The 20,485-nt window shown below is 56.5% G+C and overlaps 3 protein-coding genes across 14 annotated transcripts; 2 read left to right on the top strand and 1 right to left on the bottom strand.

Annotated features, from left to right (window-relative positions):
* Window positions 1-20: 20 nt before the first annotated feature.
* a1cf (apobec1 complementation factor) lies at window positions 21-5,842 on the top strand. 11 transcript variants are annotated; one of them, XM_061809874.1, is made up of 12 exons: window positions 70-1,055; window positions 1,560-1,708; window positions 2,450-2,913; window positions 2,994-3,232; window positions 3,297-3,461; window positions 3,520-3,617; window positions 3,688-3,837; window positions 3,957-4,101; window positions 4,661-4,881; window positions 4,973-5,109; window positions 5,218-5,363; window positions 5,436-5,842. In XM_061809874.1, exons 2-12 carry the CDS (start codon window positions 1,607-1,609, stop codon window positions 5,600-5,602), a joined length of 2,034 nt encoding a protein of 677 aa, XP_061665858.1. In that variant the 5' UTR covers window positions 70-1,055; window positions 1,560-1,606; the 3' UTR covers window positions 5,603-5,842. The 11 variants fall into 11 exon arrangements, 10 of the variants coding, with proteins under 10 accessions (XP_061665861.1, XP_061665856.1, XP_061665855.1 ...); XM_061809875.1 differs by having other exon boundaries at window positions 637-1,708; window positions 2,450-2,584; window positions 2,783-2,913; XM_061809876.1 differs by having other exon boundaries at window positions 639-1,708; window positions 2,450-2,584; window positions 2,783-2,913; window positions 4,685-4,881.
* On the bottom strand, window positions 5,794-19,819 carry LOC133495348 (medium-chain acyl-CoA ligase ACSF2, mitochondrial-like). 2 transcript variants are annotated; one of them, XM_061809881.1, is made up of 16 exons: window positions 19,604-19,819; window positions 18,461-18,656; window positions 18,254-18,382; window positions 18,139-18,192; window positions 17,299-17,417; window positions 17,080-17,242; window positions 15,927-16,022; window positions 15,558-15,709; window positions 15,383-15,474; window positions 14,966-15,042; window positions 8,663-8,770; window positions 8,075-8,226; window positions 7,339-7,480; window positions 7,071-7,181; window positions 6,272-6,340; window positions 5,794-6,188 (listed from the first exon to the last, which is right to left on the bottom strand). In XM_061809881.1, exons 1-16 carry the CDS (start codon window positions 19,684-19,686, stop codon window positions 6,126-6,128), a joined length of 1,806 nt encoding a protein of 601 aa, XP_061665865.1. In that variant the 5' UTR covers window positions 19,687-19,819; the 3' UTR covers window positions 5,794-6,125. The 2 variants fall into 2 exon arrangements, with proteins under 2 accessions (XP_061665865.1, XP_061665866.1); XM_061809882.1 differs by lacking the exon at window positions 8,663-8,770.
* On the top strand, window positions 8,779-14,958 carry chad (chondroadherin). The gene is made up of 3 exons (XM_061809883.1): window positions 8,779-9,989; window positions 11,643-11,806; window positions 12,725-14,958. Exons 1-3 carry the CDS (start codon window positions 9,048-9,050, stop codon window positions 12,867-12,869), a joined length of 1,251 nt encoding a protein of 416 aa, XP_061665867.1. The 5' UTR covers window positions 8,779-9,047; the 3' UTR covers window positions 12,870-14,958.
* Window positions 19,820-20,485: the final 666 nt, after the last annotated feature.

The following is a 20,485-nucleotide window of genomic DNA, read 5'->3' as shown; positions in this document are numbered from 1 at the left end:
CAAGCCTCAGCATCAGAATCGTCATTTGAATAAAAGTATGGAAATCGTAAGGTTGATGTTCAGTGTTTTGAGAGAAAGCGACCGTCGTCACATTTGACTGTTCAGCTGTCGGACCGGGACTGCCGACATTCAGAGAGCATTCTTTTGACTTCAAAGTCGTAGTCCAAAACCGAGACGAGAGACCCAAGATGTCAGTCGTAAACTGGACCCGAGCGCGGGCATTGACGGGACCGGACAAAACCTCCCGGGAACATCGCAGCAATCCGCGCACCCGACACCCTGACATCAACCGCGACGTGAACCGAGGCAGCCGCGCCGTCGAGGCCTTCGAAGTCGTGCGACCGAGGAGGTTTTCGAAAGCGGAGGATGAAGAACGCGAGGCGAGGCGTCCTCCCTGGTGTTTCCAGACGTCCTTCCGCTTCTTCTCTCCAAACTCATCTTTGCCATCCGGAAGCCGACGCCACGCGCTGAGGAAGGCGTGCGCGGTTCTCGATGACACGGCGGCGCCTCGGTCGATTTTCTCCGCGGCGTACGTCTGGTCCGCTCGGACGTGCCGAGGACGGCGAGGTCAACGAGAGGAGCAAAGAAGAAAAGGAGGGCAGGAATCACATCTGATCTGACACAGACAAGTTCCGAGACCAAGAGCAAAGACCTGCGACCTTTGAATCAAAATGGATTTATTTTTGGAGGGAGGCAGCTAACTTACGGTACCAAGTGGACCGTACAACCGTGTATGGGCCCTGGACCGTACTTTGCACACCCCTGGAATTAACAGAGTGGATGAATTTTTAATGATCCCACGCAAAACAATTTCCTGACACGAATGACGTCCGCACAGGCCAATGATTTCATTCGGGGGCAATAACAAGCCTCCGGCCGCTCACATCGATAGCGGCAGGTTAAACATTAATGACGGCTTGGAAAGCTAACAAGAGCGAGACGGCGAACCTTTGGAGTTTGATATGATGCCATCGCACATGCGTGCGCGTGCGCACACACAACGGTCAGAATGACACGCGTCTGAGCGGAGGGAGGTGATCTCCGAAATTGCTCGGGTGAGTTTTTGTGTTTTCCCGAGCCCGCGCGAAAACGTCGACTTCTATACGTTTGTTTGCGTTTGTATGACCGTGCGGAAATCGACGGAATAGACGGACGGGAGCGCCTCAGTCGGCCAAACAAGCGGCCGACGTGCGTTTTCTTGAATTATCGTCGAGAATTGCGAACGGGCCTTTTCCGTCCTCTGTCGAAACGTTTGACGGCCAAATAAAGCACGTTTGAGAGGCCTCGGCGCTCGTTCGTCCGTCTTTTATTGTTGCTGTTGTTGTTTTAAGCGCCAAGCAATGGTGAAAACAACAACAAGCAAGCGGGTGAGCGACGCCTCCGCGACAAAGTCCGTTGATTCGGTGATCACGGGGGTGACGCAAAGTGTTTCATGACCTTTGACTTCACGCAAACACACGCGCACGCACTGAAGTTTGACCTGGAGAAATGTAACCTTTTCTTTTTTCTTTTTTTTTTTTTACATCCCCTTCGTGCTTCTGGTCTTCCTGGTGGTCCAGTGAGCTCTGCTAATTTCCTTGATTTATCCAGCTGTCAATCAAAGCCAATGGAAACCAATCAGAAGGTAGGAGGGGAGGGGCTAGTGGGGGCGCAGAAGGAGGAGGGGCTGAGGGCGCTGGTGCAGAGGACGGGGTACCGCCTCCAGCAGGTAAAGTGGGCGCGGCCGTCCGCCTTGTATGAAACTGAGCGCGGGGTGCCCCAAGGGTCAGTCGTAGGTCGACTTCTTTTTCACGGAGGGACGTCGTCGGGAGAACGCACGCAGCCGCACCCGCGACCTGAGACCGAAGGACTCATTATGTACGTGCGTAGAACCTGGGGGGCATTTTGACTTTGAGCTGCTGCTGTTTGTTCCTACAATGGAACCAAGATAGCGTTTTAACATTTTGGCAACACAGCAACAGTCCACCCAGTTTTTCCAGTCTCAGGTGCCAATTATCTATTTCTTAATTCTTCATTTATCCATTTGCTATTTCATTGCATCTCCTGTCGTCTTTCACTTTTGATCCTGTCCTGTCCGCCTGGCGTGTGCGTTTAAGTTTAGCATGTGAGGCTCCGCATTGGGTGGTGTGTGGCGTGCGCCCACCAGGTTGCCATCCTGCACTTTCCCGTTGGGGGGTGGGGTGGGGTGGGGGGGGGGGGGGACGAGACGACTGACTGCGCGCAATGTGAAGAATTCGTTCTCGTCTGCCCGGGCCGTGGCACCTCTGGGTGTGGACGCCATGTTGTCTCGAAGCCACGCATCAATACGTGCCTTTTTGGGGCGGGGGGGGGACTAACGTGTACGTTTCTTGCTGTTGTAAATGTCTGTCACGCAATTTGTGTTGCATTTTTAATATATAAAAAGCACTCTCTAGGATCTTTTTAAAAAAGATGCTAATACACGCGGCAGGAGAACGGCCAGCGGCGCTACGGCGGCCCCCCGCCCGGCTGGGACGGGCCCCCCCCGGAGAGAGGAAGCGAAATCTTTGTGGGGAAACTCCCACGAGATCTCTTCGAGGACGAGCTCGTGCCGCTGTGCGAGAAGGTGGGACGCCATCTTACACGGACGGGGCGGACTTGGCGGGTGGGGGCGGGCGTCACGCCGTCGCTGCGTGCTCGTCGTGTTTTTCTGTGCGTGACGGAGTCCTCGTGTTGTGTGGCCGTTTGCGTATTTTGTGAGGGGGGGACTGTTGTGTTCTTTCTTTCGGCGGCCTCACGACCTTCGTCGACCTTCTCGCGTCAGTTCGGTCAGATCTTCGAGGTGAGGATGATGATGGACTTCAACGGCAACAACCGCGGCTACGCCTTCGTCACCTTCGCCAGCAAACAGGAAGCGCGAGCGGCCATGAAGCAGCTCAACAACTACGAGATCAGGTGAACCTCTGGGGGGGGGGGGGGGGGGCGTCTGTCAATCCTGTGTCTGACCTTGACCTCGACCGAACCCTAACCCCCAGGAGCGGTCGCCTGCTGGGCGTGTGCGCCAGCGTGGACAACTGCCGACTGTTTGTGGGCGGCATCCCCAAGAGCAAAAAGCGCGACGAGATCCTGGCCGAGATGCGCAAGGTGACCGAGGGCGCCGTCGACGTCATCGTCTACCCCAGCGCGGCCGACAAAAGCAAAAACCGGGGGTTCGCCTTCGTCGAGTACGACAGCCACCGGGCGGCGGCCATGGCGCGCCGGAAGCTGTTGCCAGGTAACGGGCACGCAGGCGCGGGAACTTCCCGGCCGCGGGGGTGTGACTTCCTGCGTCGACTCAGGCCGCATCCAGCTGTGGGGTCACGGCATCGCGGTGGACTGGGCGGAGCCCGAGGTGGAGGTGGACGAGGACACCATGGCGACCGTCAAGATTCTCTACGTCAGGAACCTCATGCTGCACACCAGCGAGGAGAACATCCACAAGGAGTTCGACGCCGTCAAAGCAGGTGAGCGCCGTCGGCGGCGGCGACAAGCGGCCGTCGGCCTGACCGGCGTGTGCCGCAGGCGCGGTGGAGCGAGTGAAGAAGATCCGAGACTACGCCTTCGTCCACTTCACGCGCCGCGAGGACGCCATGGACGCCATGAAGGCCCTCAACGGGAAGGTGACGGCGGCGCTCGCTAGCGCGGCGGCGGGCCAGCTTGCGCAGGGTCTGACGCGCTCGGCGTTCTTAGGTGTTGGACGGCTCGCCCATCGAAGTGACGCTGGCGAAGCCGGTGGACAAGGACAGCTACGTGCGCTACACGCGAGGGACGGGAGGAAGAGGAGGGCGAGGGAGCTCGCTGCTGCTGCACGACGACTACGCGGGCCTGACCCTGGGACAGGTGCCCGATCAGAATCGTCGTGCGTTTGCCATGTTGTGGCGTTGGGATTTTTAAGCCTTGCTTGGACCTCTTTGGTTGGATCGTGACCAAAAAGAAGTTTTGTCTCTCATCCCCTTCAGGTGTACGACCCGACGGTGGCCTACCTCGGGGCGCCGGTGTTCTACGCCCCGCAGGCGTACGCCGCCGCCCCGCCCCACTTCCGCTTCCCACCCGCCAAAGGTCTCGTCGCAGGTCGCGGCCTGTTCAGGACACCTTCTGTTCGAGGTCAGAGGTCAAGCTTGACTTTCCTTCACTTGTGCACTGTCAATCAAAGGACGACTACTGGACGTCGGAGGCGCCGCTTTTTGATTGGTTACATCGCGTCCCGTCGCCATCTGCTATTTGCGGAAGGTCAGGTGACGAGGATCGACGAGGCGATTGTTCGAATCGTATTCTTTTTTTTCCTGCCGGTCTCTGTCGCGGCCACGCCTCTCTTCAGCGGGATCAAAGGCTTTTGCCAAATATTTCCACGCAATCGTTCAATCTTGAAGATTATCAGCCGCCCGTCTGGTACTCGATTATCAGGGCGAACGCAATTCCTACGACGGAGGTTTGCCGTTTGACGTCCTGGGTCGGGTCAAAATCCAGACAAAGACGGAGCCGCGACCTCGACGTGCATTTACGGAACCTCATTTGCGACGGCACCGCGGTTGCTGTTCCAACGTCCAGTAGGAGTTTAGAATCAAGAGGAACGCCGGGAAGACTGCGCCCGCCTGCGTGCGTGTCGTCACCGTTGCCTGTGATTGCGGCTGATTCGAACCGATGTGGTTGGTTTCTCCTGTAGAAGTTTACATGAGTGTGCCTGTAGGGGCGGCGGGGGTACGCGGGCTGGGGGGGCGGGGCTACCTCACCTACGCGGCGGCGGGGGGCGGCGCGTGCCGCCAGGCCGGCGTGCCCAAGCGGGGCGACGACAAGCTGTACGACCTCCTGCCCGGGACGGAGCTGACGCCCGTGACGGCGGCCGGCGGCGGCCCGAAGTCCGCCGCGCTCAAGCCGGCGGCGCAGGTAACCCGAACCAGGGGGCGCCCGTCCGACACACATTCCACCCGCGTGCGAGCAATCCACGCAGTCTTCGTGAGGCCCGCCGTGTGCGCAGGTTCTCGAGGAGTTGTGTGAGAAAAACAGCTGGGGGGCGCCGGTGTACCAGCTGCACTCGGCCATCGGACCCGACCAGCGCCAGCTGTTCCTCTACAAGGTCACCATCCCCGCGCTGGCCACGCACAACCCCAACGGGTAGGTAAGCGCCGGCGGGCGTGGCTTTTCTCTACAAGCCCCCGCGTGAGTTCGCCAGTCGTGGCGTACGAGTAAGAGCGCTCCGTCGTCCCGGGCGCCCACCCGCAGGCTCCCGTTCACGCCCAGCAAGCTGAGCGCCGCCGTGGACGAAGCCAGGGCGCACGCGGCTGAGCACACGCTGCGCACGCTGGGGCTGACCTCCGAGGGCGCCGGCCTGGCCCCCGACGCCGCCCTGGCCGCGGTGGCCTTCCCGGGTACGTGAAGGTCCGTACCCCGCCAGGCGCCCGCGGAGGACAGGAAGTGACCACGTGCTCCGTGTCTTCCAGGTTACGCGTTGGCTAGCCCGGCGCAGGGGGGCGCGGCCTCCCAGGTGAAGCAGGCCGTCTCTCTGGGCCAGGAGGTGGTCACCGGGGTGGCCGCGTACGCCGCCTACGAGGCCTACCCCGCCTTCGCCGTTGCGGCGCGCCACAGCGACACGTACGGCGTGTTTTGACCAGCGCCGCTTTCTGCTTTCTTCCTTCCTTCCTTCCTTCCCTCGACGAAGCCGTTTGCACCAGGCACCCAAATAAGATTGCCCCCCACCCCCCCTTTTTTTTTTGGTCATAATCTCCATTCCCAGGATGCGTTTACAACAATTTCCCTTCCGACTTTGCTCCGTGAAGAAGCTGATGAGCTCGTGCCTCGTCTTGACCCTGACAGTATTAAAGCTTTTATTTTGATAGCGCGCCACACACCCCGGTTCCTGTCTTCTTCTTACCTGCCAACGCAGCAACATCTTTCTTCATGACGCCGACAAGTCGGCGGCGGCCCCGCATCGGCCGCCGGCGTCAGTGACGGCTAACCGGCGTCCGTTTGCGCACGTGGCGGCGCTGACGCTGACCCCGCCGCCGGTGACGGGCGACAAGTCCGGCGTGGCGACCGCAGTGACTCGAGGATGTTTGACGATCACATTTATTTCTCGTTGACGGGCAAGACGATTGACAGCTTGACGAGCGGCGGGCCGACGTGAAAGGGGCTCACACGGCCTCCGCGAGTCCCAGCTGCTCCTCGACCCGCAGACGCAGTCGCCCCTTCTGCACCTGAAACGGGAAGCGGACCCTCAGGCCCCGAGAAGGCCGGCCCGCTTCCTTGCGGCCTCCTTTGCTTTCCTCGGCGGGCTTACCTTTCCCGTGACGGTGAGCGGAAAGCTGTCGACGAAGACCACGTAGCGCGGAATCTTGAAGTGAGAGATCTGCCGGAGATAGCGCCACGCGTCAAACGTTTTGCCTCGATTTGCGAGCGCAAACAACATGCGGCAGTTCCAAAAAGATCCCATCAAGATGTTTGTTGCCACTCCCGGCTGAAGTTTACTCAAAAGACGTTGAAAGACGCACATAGCTTAGCCTCTCCATCTGCTAGCTTCATCCTAACGTAAATAGCATCTACGTCGCGGATGCAACCCTTAAAACGACGGCCTGACCGCAGACGGTGCAGCGGCACATGTAGACGGAAAGTGTAAAAGTCGGCTACTCGTCATATATTAGTTATCCCCTGCAAAGAATGTCAACTGTGACTGTACTGATGAGTTTGGGGAGGAGTGGTGCCCTCTTCATGGCATCCTTTTGTGACTCCAACTTGCGGCGAGACACGCCCCGCTGCAATATGATTGGCCGCTGCATAAAATGGTGTACGGTTTTGTGAAGTATCTCTGTTTTTATCAAAATACAAATGACAACAATGATTGGCAATTAATTGATTGGTTAATTTTGGGCTTTTTTGGTCCTTGAACAATGACGATGAGCATCTGACAGTTTTACAAAACTTTTTTAAAAACTTTACAAAAAGAGGAAAAATAAGCAAAAAGTAGGTTTGTTTGAATGTCATTATCTTGGATCTTCTGCATTCATGTGTACAAAAGTAAAATGAGATTGTCGGAATCAAATGAAGCGCAGCCATATACGCTAATGCTAGCCAAGGCTAACCTTTCCCCTGCAGAAAGTCTTGACGTCGTCCTCGGTCAACCGCTGCCCGTCCTTGACTTGGATGCAGGCGCAAATCTCCTCGCCCATGCGGGCGTCCTTCACGCCCACCACCTGCCGCACACGTAAAGAGAATCGGGGATCCGATACGGTGAGGGTTTAGGGAGGGACGCCTTTGACGCGAGAGGTGTGCGATATTTACCACCGCTCGCGACCTTTTGTGAACTAATTGTGAGGCAAAATGGAATGCGGGTGGAAGGGGCGCACTCACCTGCGCTTCTTTGACATTGGGGTGGCCGTGCAGGAACTGTTCGATTTCTGCCGGGTAGACATTTTCGCCTCCCCTGATGATGACGTCCTTGATGCGACCTTCGACGCGGCAGTATCCGAAGGCGTCCAGGCGGCCGACGTCTCTGAGCGCGCCGACGCAGACGGTTGAGCGAGCGTTTGTGCGTGGCGTCGCACTTGGACTTTGTTTGTTTATGTTGGCTTTCTTTTGGGGTTTTGTTTTTTTTTTCCAATGGAGACGCGTCGCGTGTCACGTGAACGACACCAAGCAGGCCGGAAATGTGACGTTATCAAATATTCAAAATGCGAAGCCAGTACAAAGGTTGAAATTCAGTCAGCGCGTTGCAGCGCGAGTCCTCACTTCGGAGGGCAGTTGCGACGGCCGGATTAGATTTGGGACCCTCAGCCTACAGCGGGTCGGATACAATTGCACGCCGCACATTTGTCTGCGTGAGAATTCCGCGCGGCGTATTTCATTTCCGTTCCGCTTTACAATTACGTGCTACTTTGTGGTCGCATCAGATGTCAAGGAAAGTTCAAGGAAGAGCGGGAGTTTTTCAAGGAAGCGCACGCGTGACGCAACGTCGGCCGTCGCGACACTCAAGAAGGCCACGACGCAAGCGAAAGACTCGCACGCACTACAAAAACTCCCGAGCGCAGCGAAATGCGCCGCCCTCGCGAGCGTGTCGGGCGGGCGCGGCCTCGAACAGAAGACTCACCCGGTCTTGTACCAGCCGTCTTTTCCGATGCTCTCGCAGGTTTTGTCCGGGTCGTTCCAGTACTCCGACATGACGCAGTACCCTCGGATCAGGATCTCACCGGAAGAACCCAAAGGAACCGTCCGGCCGCTGGCCGGGTCCACGATTTTGGCCTGGGGACACGTCCGCAGACACTCGAGTACCGTTCGCTCGACTCCGCGTTCACGGACAGGCAGGTCACGGGTCACGGCTGTGCTCTCCGGTGTTAGGTCATGCTAACTCTTGTCAGTTGTCAAGGTGACTCGTGACTGGCGAAAGAGAACTAGTGACTGCGGTGTCAGGACAGCCGTCAGGAAAGGAGCGATGGGCAACTAGTGTCGGGTGGCATCAGCTGACCGGTAGAGAGCGACGGGCTCCTCTCGTTGAGCGAGCGACCTGTGAGATGTGGCAGGTCAACTCGGGCCCGATATCAGGCGACTAGCGTTCAGTGACGGGTGAGCGCTTGAGAGCAGCTACTAGTGCGGGATGACGGGTAACAACAGGCGACCGGTGGCGAGTGACGAGCCGGGATTGGGGGTCCGCCACGCACGCACGCACGCACGCACGCACCTCAGTGTGGTCCATGATGTAGCCGACCGTCTCGCACTTCCTACGCAGGTTGTCCAACGGCGAGCCGCAGAAGGTGACAGGACTGTTCTCCGTGGTGCCGTATCCGATCTGTCGATCACACGTTAGCATGTCGCTAATTAAGCCCCCGACCCCAGGGACAAAAAAGGCGCCAGCTCAAAAGACGGACAGCGGCCGAGCGAGTAGCAGAAGCGTCGAGTCAACTCCAAATTCCTTACGTAAGCGTTCCTCCCGCTTGCCGGAGGAATGTTTACAACACTTTGAGGCCATTTGAGCTCAAAAGCTCAGCCAGGAGGAGACAAACTTCCTCCTCATGCGGCTGCGAGATGTTAAAAAAAATAAATAAAAAAAAAAAGAGAAAATACGCATGTTGACCTTTCCCGGGCGGGAGCCGGTCAAAGCGGCGAGTGTTCTGGCGAGGGGGGGGGGACGTCCCCCTGAAGCGCGGCCACCGCCCACCCCGCTTTTTTCCCAGCAGCCCGGCGGCGGCCCGCTCACTCCGCACGACGACGACGACGACGACGACGACATGCGCCGCGCGGGCCGCCTGCTGCCGCTGCTGCTGGCGAGCGTCTTGACGGTCGGGGCGGCGCCCGGCCGGTGCCCGGCCCCGTGCCACTGCCACGGCGACCTGCAACACGTGATCTGCGACGGCGTGGGCCTGAAGCGGATCCCGCGCGTGTCGGAATCCACGCGGCTGCTCAACCTGCAGAGGAACCCGCTGGGCGGGGTCCCCGGCGGCGCCTTCGGCCAGAGCGGCGGCCTGGTGTCGCTGCACATGCAGCACTGCCGGCTGCGCCGGATCGCCGCCAACGCCTTCAAAGGCCTGAGCCAGTTGGTGTACCTTTACCTGTCGCACAACCACATCAGCAGCATCCAGCCCCACGCCTTCCGAGACCTGAGCAGCCTCACCTACCTGCACCTGGACCACAACCGGATCGGCGAGCTGGCCAAGGGGATTTTCTCGCCTCTGGTTAACCTTTTCGTCCTGCGTCTAGACGACAACAGGCTGCGCCGGCTCCGTGCCGGCACCTTCGCCGGCGCTAAGGACCTGCGCTGGCTGCACCTCAGCGGCAACGAGCTGAGCGCGCTCGACGCCGGGTCGCTGGACGACGTGGAGAATCTGGCTGTCCTTCACTTGGAGCGGAACAAGATGGCGGCCTATCCCGCCGCCGCTATGAGCAAACTGCGCGTGGTGGAGGAGCTGACGCTGAGCGGGAACCCCATGAAGAGCATCCCGGACCGCGCCTTCCACAGCTTCGGGCGCTACGTGGAGAAGCTCCACCTGGACCACATGGGCCTGGAGAAGGTCAGTGGGGGGAGGGGTGGGGGTGGGGGCTCAAAAAGCCTCCCGTGCGCTGGAAAACGGGCAAAACCTCACACGGCACGGTGTCAAACTCGATGCACGGGGCCCCATTCGGGCCCACATGGGCCTGGAGAAGGTCAGGATAGGGGGTGGGGGGGCTCAAAAGCCTCCTGTGCGCTGGAAAACTAAAAGAATTTGTGCGCCTATTTCTTGTTCATTGGATCTGTCCCTTTTGCAGGATGGTCAATACAATTTTGCCGGGGTATAATTTTGCGGTACCCAGAAATGTATTCGGGCCACTTTCACATCGATTGCTCAATAACAGGAAAGACCTGAATTCATTTGGCAATTTCAGAGTAGTTTTGTTCGTCCCCCAAGCTAAAAGGGAAATGCTTTTTTTTTTTTTAGCTTATTTTAGGTTTGAAATTGATATTGATGGCCCAGTGAAATATACTTCTTTTAAGAACCGTAAATACAAAAAGATGGTGTGTTGCACCCTTTCAAACTTTGTTCTCATTAGAGCGTTTACACTCATACGCAACTCTAATAACAACAAAGACGGCACAAATTCATTCGCATCTGAGAAATAACATCACTTATTGTGCCGTGGACACGAAACGGCTGCCCCATCCCAGATCGGTCGGGCGCGTTGACGCTCCCTCGAGGTCGTTCACGCCAGCGAAAGGTGCGTTCGGGTTCCTTTTCGCCGAAAACGCCGGTCGAGCAGAAAAAGCGTCGACTGCGAAGACTTTGCATACGATTGCAACGTTTTGATGGAAAAGCACAAATCAATCGATTTTCCCAGCGAAAGCCGAGCCCAGCAAATGGGAGAACGATTATACGATTGTTCGTTTTGAGAGTGCGACAAACAGTGACTTTGGCTGTCTAGCGGGTGGACAGATGCGTCTTTGCGCCCCCCAAACAAGCTGGGTTCCCTTCCCTCCAACCGTCCCCGCAGTGGAAATTTCCAAAGAGTCGCGGTCGCACCTGGACGAAGCTTTTAGCGCCAGCGGGATGTTGACACAAGATGAGAAAGGAGCCTTTCACGCAGCCGGCGGAGGCGCCAGCCTTCCCACGACCGCCAAGACGCAGTACTAGTACGCTTCTTGTCCTAAGACAGTTCCCGTGAAGCAGTATTTTCCCCTCTTCTCAAATTGAGCCTTTTTTTTAAGATCACCAAACTTGTGTCAATGTCAGACCAAATTCAGCATTTCATTGCTCCTTTTATCCAGTAAGAGAAAACACTTCAATGCCCTTGTTAAATTCCGACTTATCGCATCTTTGCGGTCGTTTTCGCTGACCACAGCCCGATGACCTCCAGACCTGTTCGATCAACAAATCACATCAATCCAACATGTCTGACAAAATCAAGTTAGCCAAAAGGTCTTGGGTTTGGCGCGCCCTGGATGGTTGTTTTTTTTTTTTTTTTTGCTATCTCTGCATACCGCTGACGTTCGTTTGATGATCTTAGCCATTAACGTGGGGAAAGTATTGAAGCCCAAAAAAATGGAGATGGGGCAAATCCTTTTTTTACGGCACCGTACAAAGATCAGGTCTGAGCGACGTGAAGATGACGGGAGGGGTTGCACGTTTTCCATCTGCTTGCGGTTCGCTCGACGTGGCTGCGGCGTTTCCGACGTGGCGTTTGTGTTCCAGATGTCGGACGAGGCCTTCGCCGGCGTGACGGCGCTGACGGCGCTGCACGTCAACAACAACAAACTGCGCTGGCTTCCGAGGAGCTTGGAGCTGTCGCGTGTGTCCAATCTGACCGTGGCCGACAATCCGTGGACGTGCACGTGCCAGCTGGCACCGCTACGCAGGTACGCGCTAACGGCTCGCTGCAGTACCGTCCCGGCGCTCTTCACTAACAGTAAGTAGCGTACACCGGTGCCTCGCCGTACCGAGGCCCGAGGGTTAACTTAGTTCACCCAGCGTGCAGGGTTTGGGGATGCGAAGCAAACCGTAGAACACGGAAATTCCGCGCAGGCGACTTTGAGGCGGGTGCGCTAACCAGCGGGTCCACAAAGACTGGCGAGCTTTTCAAGATAGGAGCCGTGGTCCTGGCCGCCGTTTGCCTCGACTTGCGGGCGCAGACTTTGTGGTTCCAGTGGACTGAAGTCAATTCTTGAGAAATCGGCGGGAAGCAGTTTTTGGGAGCGCTACCAGCTGAATCGCTTCAAACACAAATGACTCGTTTTTGTTTTAGAAGCAACACAACAGCTCCAGCCAGAGTCCGTTGTATGAAAAGTGCCGCTTACACGCTAGCGGTTAGCATCGTTAGTCGGCGTTCTGCTTCGACGCAAACGGTGGAGCGGCCCAGTCGGCTTTATCGCCGAACTGCTGGAATAACACGCGAGGGGAGAGAAAGAGAAAGCCAAAACGTCTTTCAAGTACTCATGAGGAGAACGCGATTGGCTCTCCATCGGCCTCTCCGTTCTGTCGCCATTCATTGCTGCTCTCGGGTCTCGAGGTCACCCGGAGCAAAAACAACGCGTGTTGCGCAGTGTCCTGCTCCAACCAGATCAATATCAATGATGCTATTGATGGAAAACAAATACAAATTAAAGGAAGCGGGGTCCATAATGTAATCCGACGCAATATGACTTGGGGAAAGTCGTGGCAATTACTTCCCCGCTTATTCCCTTTTCTAGAGCGACAACTTGAAAAATGCGATCTCGACCGACACGGGAGTCCAGTCAGGAATCGGAGCCGTTTGTCCTTGTTGTGTCCGCCCGCAGGTGGATGGACGCCAACGGCGGCGGCCCGACGGGGGCCGTCTGCGCCTCGCCGCCGCCGCAGAGGGGCAAGCCGGTCCGGGACAGCGCCGCCTTCGCCGCCTGCCGGGTCAAGCCCAAAAGGACCGAGGTGGCCGCCCGCCACTGAACGCTTCGGGGGTGGGTGGGGGAACCCGGCCGTCACGTGACTTGACTCCGGTCAGACTTTCCGACTTGCTCGAGTGCAGAAGCCCGTCGAGTGCAGAAGCCCGTCCGTTCGTCCGTCCGTCCGTCCGTCCGTTCGTTCGTCCGTCCGTTGGTTGGTTCGTTCGGCGAGCGAGGACCGCAGTTAGCAAAACCGAATCCGAGCGGGATTGCGTTGGCGTTACGGCAAAACTCCAAAGAGGATTACGTTTCCCTGACGACGGTTACGTTTTGGATCAAATGGGAAAAAGACAAAGAAAAAAGCGCCGCTAACCTTGCGCTTTAGCTGAGCGATTTCTGGTCCACCAAGCCAAGAAAAGGACGCGGTCACACGCTAACGCCTCTGATTCAGATCTTGATCGTTGTAAATGCTAAAAGTTATTTTATGCAATATACATACTGTATTGTTTTTGTGACTGTCCGATGAATCGGTAATCTGAATTCAATAAACTACAGCTTGGTCAGGCCCGACTTCAAATGCTTCTCAAATCCTGCGTAGCAAACAAATTTCAGCAAAAACAAACAAAAAAAAAAACATTAATGCGGACACGCAAGTCCTTCTACTGCACTCTCCCTCAATTTCCTAACGGCGCCACTCAAGTGGACTTGGGAGAATGGGATTGGCCGATATTTGGAATTGGAACTCGTCCGCCAATTGGAGGCCCGCTTCCACATTTAGCAGAGGAACGGAAGGGCTCCAGCGCATACGCCGGCAGACCGTCAAGGAAAAGGGTTTGACTGCAAGTTGAAGATTTTTCGGAACCAAATTTTCTCTCGCCGATATCGAAAACCTCCTCCCGCGCAAAATCCGTTTCTCGGGGACATTGATCAAATTTTCACATTTCCAGGCTGACTTTGAGCAAATCTTTGCAAATTCTCACCACTTTTATGCAAAAAAATTATTTGGACTGTGGCGGCGCCGGCGACGTCCCCCGAGGGTCCCACTTTGGTGACTCGGGAGTAGATCATTCACTCAATCGCTACGCAAGAGATTTCCGGAGACTTTTTAGGAAGGATCTGGCGTGCGCTGGAGCCCAACGTTTGGTTTTTGGCAAATCTCGCCACCAGAGCCGAGATCGTTGAGAGGTCGGCCGGGCGGGCGAACGGCAAACGTGAGCGCAACGTGACAAATATGTCACGAGCGGCTAAGCAAAATTGGACTTTTGACTGAGGTGACGGACCGACGGGACTGGCTCGAAATTTGGCGGAATCCAACTCGGGAAAGCAGCGGCGGAAAGCAGACGCTGACGACTTGAGAAGGTCCCCGTGACCGGCGCGCGTGACTTCCTCCCACCCCTGGCCGCCTGGTCCTTGGCAGATGGGTTGGTTTTTTTCCGCCTCTTTCCGGGCTCACAACTGCACGCCAACTTTTCCAGTCCCCCCCCCCCCGCTTGTTTGCTAACGCTTCTCGTTTGCGTCAGCCTCACGTTGCTCATTCCACACCGATTTGCCCTCAACGCCTCAATAAAAGAAACCTTTGCACCACTTTTGGCACTTTTGCTCATTCCAATTGGGTGACACGGCGGCACAGGACACGACGCCCAATAATCCGTCCATATTTTGAGCCGCTTCCCCTCACGCGGGTCTTCAGGCGAGAGGCGGGGCGCGCCCACAACTGGTCGCCAGCCAATCGCAGGGCAAAAGTAGTAAACGAGCGCTCGCACACCTACGGTCAAGTCCGAGTCTTGAGTCGGGACGCGGGAGTAAACCGTAGCAAAAGCGCGCAGGCACGGCGAGGAACGCACGCAAACTCCATGGGGGGTCAGATTTGAACCCGCAAGCCACCCTAAAATGTACAAACTGAATTTGATTTTTCCGGTTTAAGAATTTGTTGATTGTTTGATTGGAAATAAGAAAGAAACAACTTTGAAATGCAAAGCAAATTAATTGGTCGATTGTTTCTTTTTCTTTTGTTTTTTTTAAAAATAAGTATTTTATATATAGGGAGTCCTTGAAAACAGATGGCCCCTTGAGTCCATTTGCAAAACTTGGACTTCGGGACACAAGGCCTGCCTTTTGTCACCCTCTAGTGGGGAAAGCACAAAGCGCGCGTGCACTCACCGTCACTTCCTGGATGCCCAAGACAGACATGACGTTCCGAACCAGCTGAGGGGGGCACGGCGAGCCGGCGATGATGCCTGCGCACACGCAAAAGCCAGTCGCTCAGTCCCGAACGGCTCGGCGGCGACTTTCACGCACATTTGAGCCACCGACGAGGTCCGCTCGATCCAGTGGAAGTGACTGGTGAGTCGGGAAGGGGCGAACGATTCCCGGCGGGCTCATTCGCTCGTTCCCGACTCCAAAATGACCGGCAAGGGATTCGATTGTGATTCTAACTTAGCTTCGCCAGGAGCGATTCGGGAGTCGGGAAGGAGCCGCGTCGAGTCGATTCCAACGCAGCTCCTTCCCGACTCCCGAATCGCTGCGGCGGGATCCTTTGCGTTCGAGACGCCCGGCGGGACGGAAAGGAGCGGTCACCTCCGACGACAGACGAGAGGTCGAAGCGGCGGACGTCGGGATGGGTCGTCATGTCCACGTACATGGTGGGCGTGCCGTAGACGAAGGTGCACCTGAAAGCCACACAAGGCGGGTCGACGGGGCGGACGGACAAATGACGAAGGGCCGTCGGCGGCGGATTTCCCCGTTGTCTTACTTCTCGCTCTGCATGGCGGCCAGATTGTCTTTCCCGCTGTACTGGGGCGAAGGGAAGACCAGCGAGAGGCCGTGGACGGCCATACAGATGCCGCCCCCCACCGATCCGAAGCAGTGGTACAGCGGCACGGGCAGGCAGACTCGCGTGGCGGGCTGCGGCGGCAAAAACAAAGAGGGCGTCGGCAAGGTTTTCACGGGGAAACCTTTTTCGACTCGGCTACATCCGAAACCTTTTCAGGCGTCACGTCGTTCCACCAAACGTTAAAGATGTTTTCGAGCGCCTCGTCGTTGAACGAAACATCAAAAGCGTTTTCGGGCGTCACGTCGTTCGACCAAACGTTAAAAACTTTTTGGAGCGCCGGCCACTCACCCGCCAGTCAAAGCCGACGCGCTTTCCCACGAAGAAAGCGTTGTTGACCACGTTGTGATGAGTCAGGGTGGCGCCTTTGGGACGGCCCGTCGTTCCCTGGCAAAAAAAAAAAAAATCATCATCGGGTGACCTCACTAACGAACTGCTTTGCGATGAATCTCAAGCGGACCTGAGCTAATTGTCGTGACGAGTGAGGGAGTCGGCAAGGATGACAGGATACGCTCGTTTCCCTCCTCTCCTTTCCGAAAGGCCAGCGCTTATCGAGATAGCGGACCGTATTGTCGACTCTCGGGAGGAAACCACGAACCCAAGACTCCTCCATTGCCACATCGGCATTTTTACATCGCGGGTTGGCGTTTTGCCGATCGGGCCGCCATCTTGGTGACGAGCGGCGAGGCTGACGTGAATTGAGGAGTTTGGTTTCGCTTTGGCGTCATCTGGAGGCCTCTCTGGGCAATTAGGGGGTAAAGCGTCAAGCGGCCAACCGCGTCCAATATTTAGCCTCCGCCGTTGAAGGGTTTTTGCACGGGCCGAAACGAGATGATTGTTGGATTCACTTGCAGCTGAGTCACATTCAGGTCGGTCTTTATTTCGCGCCAAAATCGGCTGCGGAAATGCTTGCGACGCTCGCAAAGCTGAAAATGTGTCAAACTCCCAATATGACCTCTTCAATGACTCGATATGAATTTCATTCCCTCAGCGGTATCGAGAACGGAATCCAAACGTTTCCGCTTGGCCGCGGCGAACGCGGCAACCTGCCGTTTGGCCAGGGAGGGTCACGACCCTCCAGACCGCCTCCGCGACACGAGTACGATTTCTTGTACTGTTTATCTACAGCGGAGCCCCCCAAAAATTCTCCTTTGGCACCGATTCCCATTTTTTTGGCCGTTGTACTTATTTTATGTTACGGGCCTGGGGGCAACCCTCCCCAGAACGTTCACGGGCGCTTCACCCTCGCTCATTCAAACAGGCAATTATAACGGCCGTCCGTTAAATGTGGACTTTGGCTAATCGGCTGTCGGGCCCGGTCCGATAAAATCGATTCTAACTCGCACTCGGTCGGCTGTAAGGAACGAGCTAACGATGTGCGACGCGCCGAACGAGAGGCCCGCTTCCAGGAAGTCCCGAACAAAGATCAGATCGTGCGCCTTACCGAGGTGAAGAGGATGCTGACGGGATCGTCGCACGACAACTCGTTCCCGATCCGGTGCAGCAGGCGCAGGGACCGGTCGTCGCCCGCCTGCATGACGTCGTCCAGGTGGAACATTCCGGGCTGCCGGCCGCCCAGCGCGATCACGCAGCGGAGGTCGGGAAGTCTGCGGAGAGGCAACGTCACCGGCGATCGCGCCGTCGCTCGCTCCGTCGCACGGACCTGCTGCTCCGGATGTCTCCGGGGGGGCACGCTGGAATCTCCGGACAGATGAGCCGCAACATGTCGCAGTACTTTTGGGTCTTAAACGCCTCGGGACACACCACCGCTTTGCAGCCTACCTGCGCGCACACACACACACACACGTACAACAACAACGCCTGCTGGGGGCTCGGCTCGTAAGCAGTGTTGCACTCCTCTGGGCGCCGGTGTCGGATATTACTCCTGTAATCTGTTTGGACAATCCATTGAAACCACGGCGCCCCCGGTACGGGCACCGCCCACCTTTTCTCAAGTTCTTCTTGCAGTTTTTGCTAACACTCCAGTTTTCATGCTCCTGTTGATTCTGGGACCTTCATTCCACATTTGGCACAGATGTCGCGAGCCACCGTTTGTGCTAGCGTGTCTCCCAGCCTCTTACGTGAGCTGGACCGGCTCCACATTTGGAGGAGAAAAGGTACTGCACGTTGCCCCGAACGCACCAAGTTGGGAGGAGGGAACAAGGACGGTCCGGGGCTGCTTTTCAGCAAATGCTACTGGTAAAGGTCACATTATTGAAAGAAAGATGAGGGGGGGAAATGTGACAAAAATCTGCTGCCATCTCTGAGGAGGGTGAAAGTGAAATGAGGCTGGACGTTTTAGCAGTAGGATAAAATATAATATATATATATATATAAGAATAACGACAAAAAAAAAAGGAAAACTCTAATTGCTTTCAAAGAAAAACGAGTGAACCAGCCTTGAATCCAACTGAAAATCCATGGAAGGAACTGGCACTCAAGCCCACGGAACCTTCTAGATTTGAAGACACACACAGGCAAGTCACGCGACGGAGCCGCTCACCGTCCTCAGTGCGAACTCCGCCTCCTCCGCCTGATAGGCCGGGTTGACGGACACCTGCGGGAAAGGGAGATGAGCGGAGGTGGCGGTAGGACGCCGTCTTTTTCGCGTGCCCCACCATGATGAGTCCGGCCTTGGCCGTGGCGAACTGGAACAGGAGCCATTCGTACGTGTTGGGCCCCCACATGCCCAGGCGCTCGCCCCGCCGTAGGCCCAGAGCCAGGAGGCCGGCCGCCGCGCGCTCCACCTGCGTACACGTGCGCAAGGACATGACGGGCAACCCGAACCTCACCCCGAGCCCAACGGCGAACACGTGAGCGCTCACGTCTTGGTGAAATTGCGCAAAGGTCTTGCGCACGTCGTCTCGTACGAAGACGGCGGCCTCCCTGTCGGGCCACCTGTCGGCCGCCCGGGCGAGGGCGTCGCCCACGGTGACGTCGAGCAGCGACGACGACGACGTGCCGTGCGCGTAACTGCTCGTCAGCGTGGGGACGATCGGCGGCGCGTCCACGTGGATGGCGCTGCCGCGGCGACGGCCCGAGACAGGCGGGCGCAGGCGTTAAGGGGGAGCGGCATTTGCTTCCTTTTTGTTTTTTCACATCTTATCAACGAGGCCCCTAATCTGCCCGACGCCACGCGGCGTCTTCCGCTCGACTGTTGTCGGCAGGACTGCTCAAGCGTGTTGCATTTGTGTGTCGCTGCTGACTTGTCATGAAGGGACGCAAACTAAGAACAAGTTGACTGCTCGGGGGCGCTCCAAAAAGAAGACACTCAAGATGGAGCCCCCCAAAAATGCAAATTCAGCCCTTATTTTGAAGGTCAGAAGTGGCTCATTTCCGGTTGGACACCAACCCGTAGCCGTCACAAATCAGGTTTGGGCTCCTCAAACAAACAAACAAAAAAAAAAAAACAATGAAACAAATCCGCGCGCCGTGAATAAATGTAAAGTATAAACAATAACTATCATAATAAAGGATTTTTTTGTGGCCATTTTTACAGCCCGACGGCAGCACAAAGTCGACTTTTGGACGGGCGCGAGGTCTGTCAGGGGGCGTCGTGCCCCCGGTCAAAGGCGAGGCGACGTACACCCTGGACTGGTCGCCGGACAGCGACAGGGTGCACGCCGAGGAACAAAGGCACTGGTCGCCCACTTCCCACTCATCTTCATTGAAGCTAAGACGCTAACAGTTGCTAAGATGTTTTGTTTGTGGAATGAGCGACAGACAAACAGATTCCAATGTGGGCGCGTGCGGGCCACTCGGGCGCCGGCCGACTTGCTTTTTTTCTTCTTTTGAAACGTCATCTCACATCATAAAAGCTCATTTCTCTTCGACACAACTCGATTCTACTTGTTGACCTGCACTCGCGCGCGCGTGGATATCGCGTCGACTTTTCGTCAAACTTTTTTCTTCGTTCCTTCGCTCGTTTGTGCGCAAAAGTTGACGTTTGGAAGTCGAATGGAACTCACCGACTGGTCGCGGCAAGCGCCCACGCGCGTACACGACGAGCTTTCCCGAGCCAAAACTTTCGGGACGCGATGTTCGCAATCATTCTGGCTGGACGAGCACAAAAAAAAAGATTGGAAAAAAAAACAAAAAAAAACAGGCACTCCGTCGATACACACGCGGCCTGCAGGAGGCGCCCCAGGCTGTTTTGGGAGCACTACTGCGAGTATTTTTTTTCTTTTTTTTCAAACCCGGGTTGCTTCTCCTCACGCGGGTCGCGGGCGTACCGAGGCCTTTCCCGGTCGTCTGCGGGAGGGAAGCAGCCGGACCACATAGAAACAAGGACGGACTTCAATAAACCTGGCGTGCGTCTTTTTGAGACGGGCGAGGAAAGCCAAGTTTCCTTTACCCGGCTGGGTAAAAGCCACCCAGGAGAACACGCAAGGAGCATACAGGCTAAGCCGGGTTTCAACCCGCAGCCTCACAAGCGTGAGGCGGACGTGCCAATCTAGAAATGGTCGTGTCTAGGAAAAACAAAACCCAACCGGTCGCTCCCAAAATCCCGCCAATGATGCGAGCGTCAACAGCAAGTCGGCCCAAACGCGAGGCGGCGTTCGGATTCCCGGGTGACGAGTTCACGTTCCCTTTTTGGGGCCGGTTCCACCTTTTCCCGACCAAGCGCACCAGACCGCAGAGCCGACTGATCCGTCGCCGTTTTCATTTCGGAGCAAAAAGTCCCACGACGGCGGCGATTGTGACGTAACCGAGGCCGAAAGGACAACCGACAAAACCCGACCGACGTAGCGTCACGTACAGGAAGTACTCTTGCGAGGCTCCCGTCGGTGGCGGCCATCTTTGATCTTCTTGGGATTTGTGAGCACGCGAGATCGGGTGAGCGGTGTTCT

This window comes from Syngnathoides biaculeatus, chromosome 22, assembly GCF_019802595.1.
Source record: "Syngnathoides biaculeatus isolate LvHL_M chromosome 22, ASM1980259v1, whole genome shotgun sequence".
In the NCBI taxonomy this organism is placed as follows: Eukaryota; Metazoa; Chordata; class Actinopteri; order Syngnathiformes; family Syngnathidae; genus Syngnathoides; species Syngnathoides biaculeatus.
The sequence above is the reverse complement of the archived record's forward strand: the minus strand, read 5'-3'. Positions and strand labels throughout refer to the sequence as shown.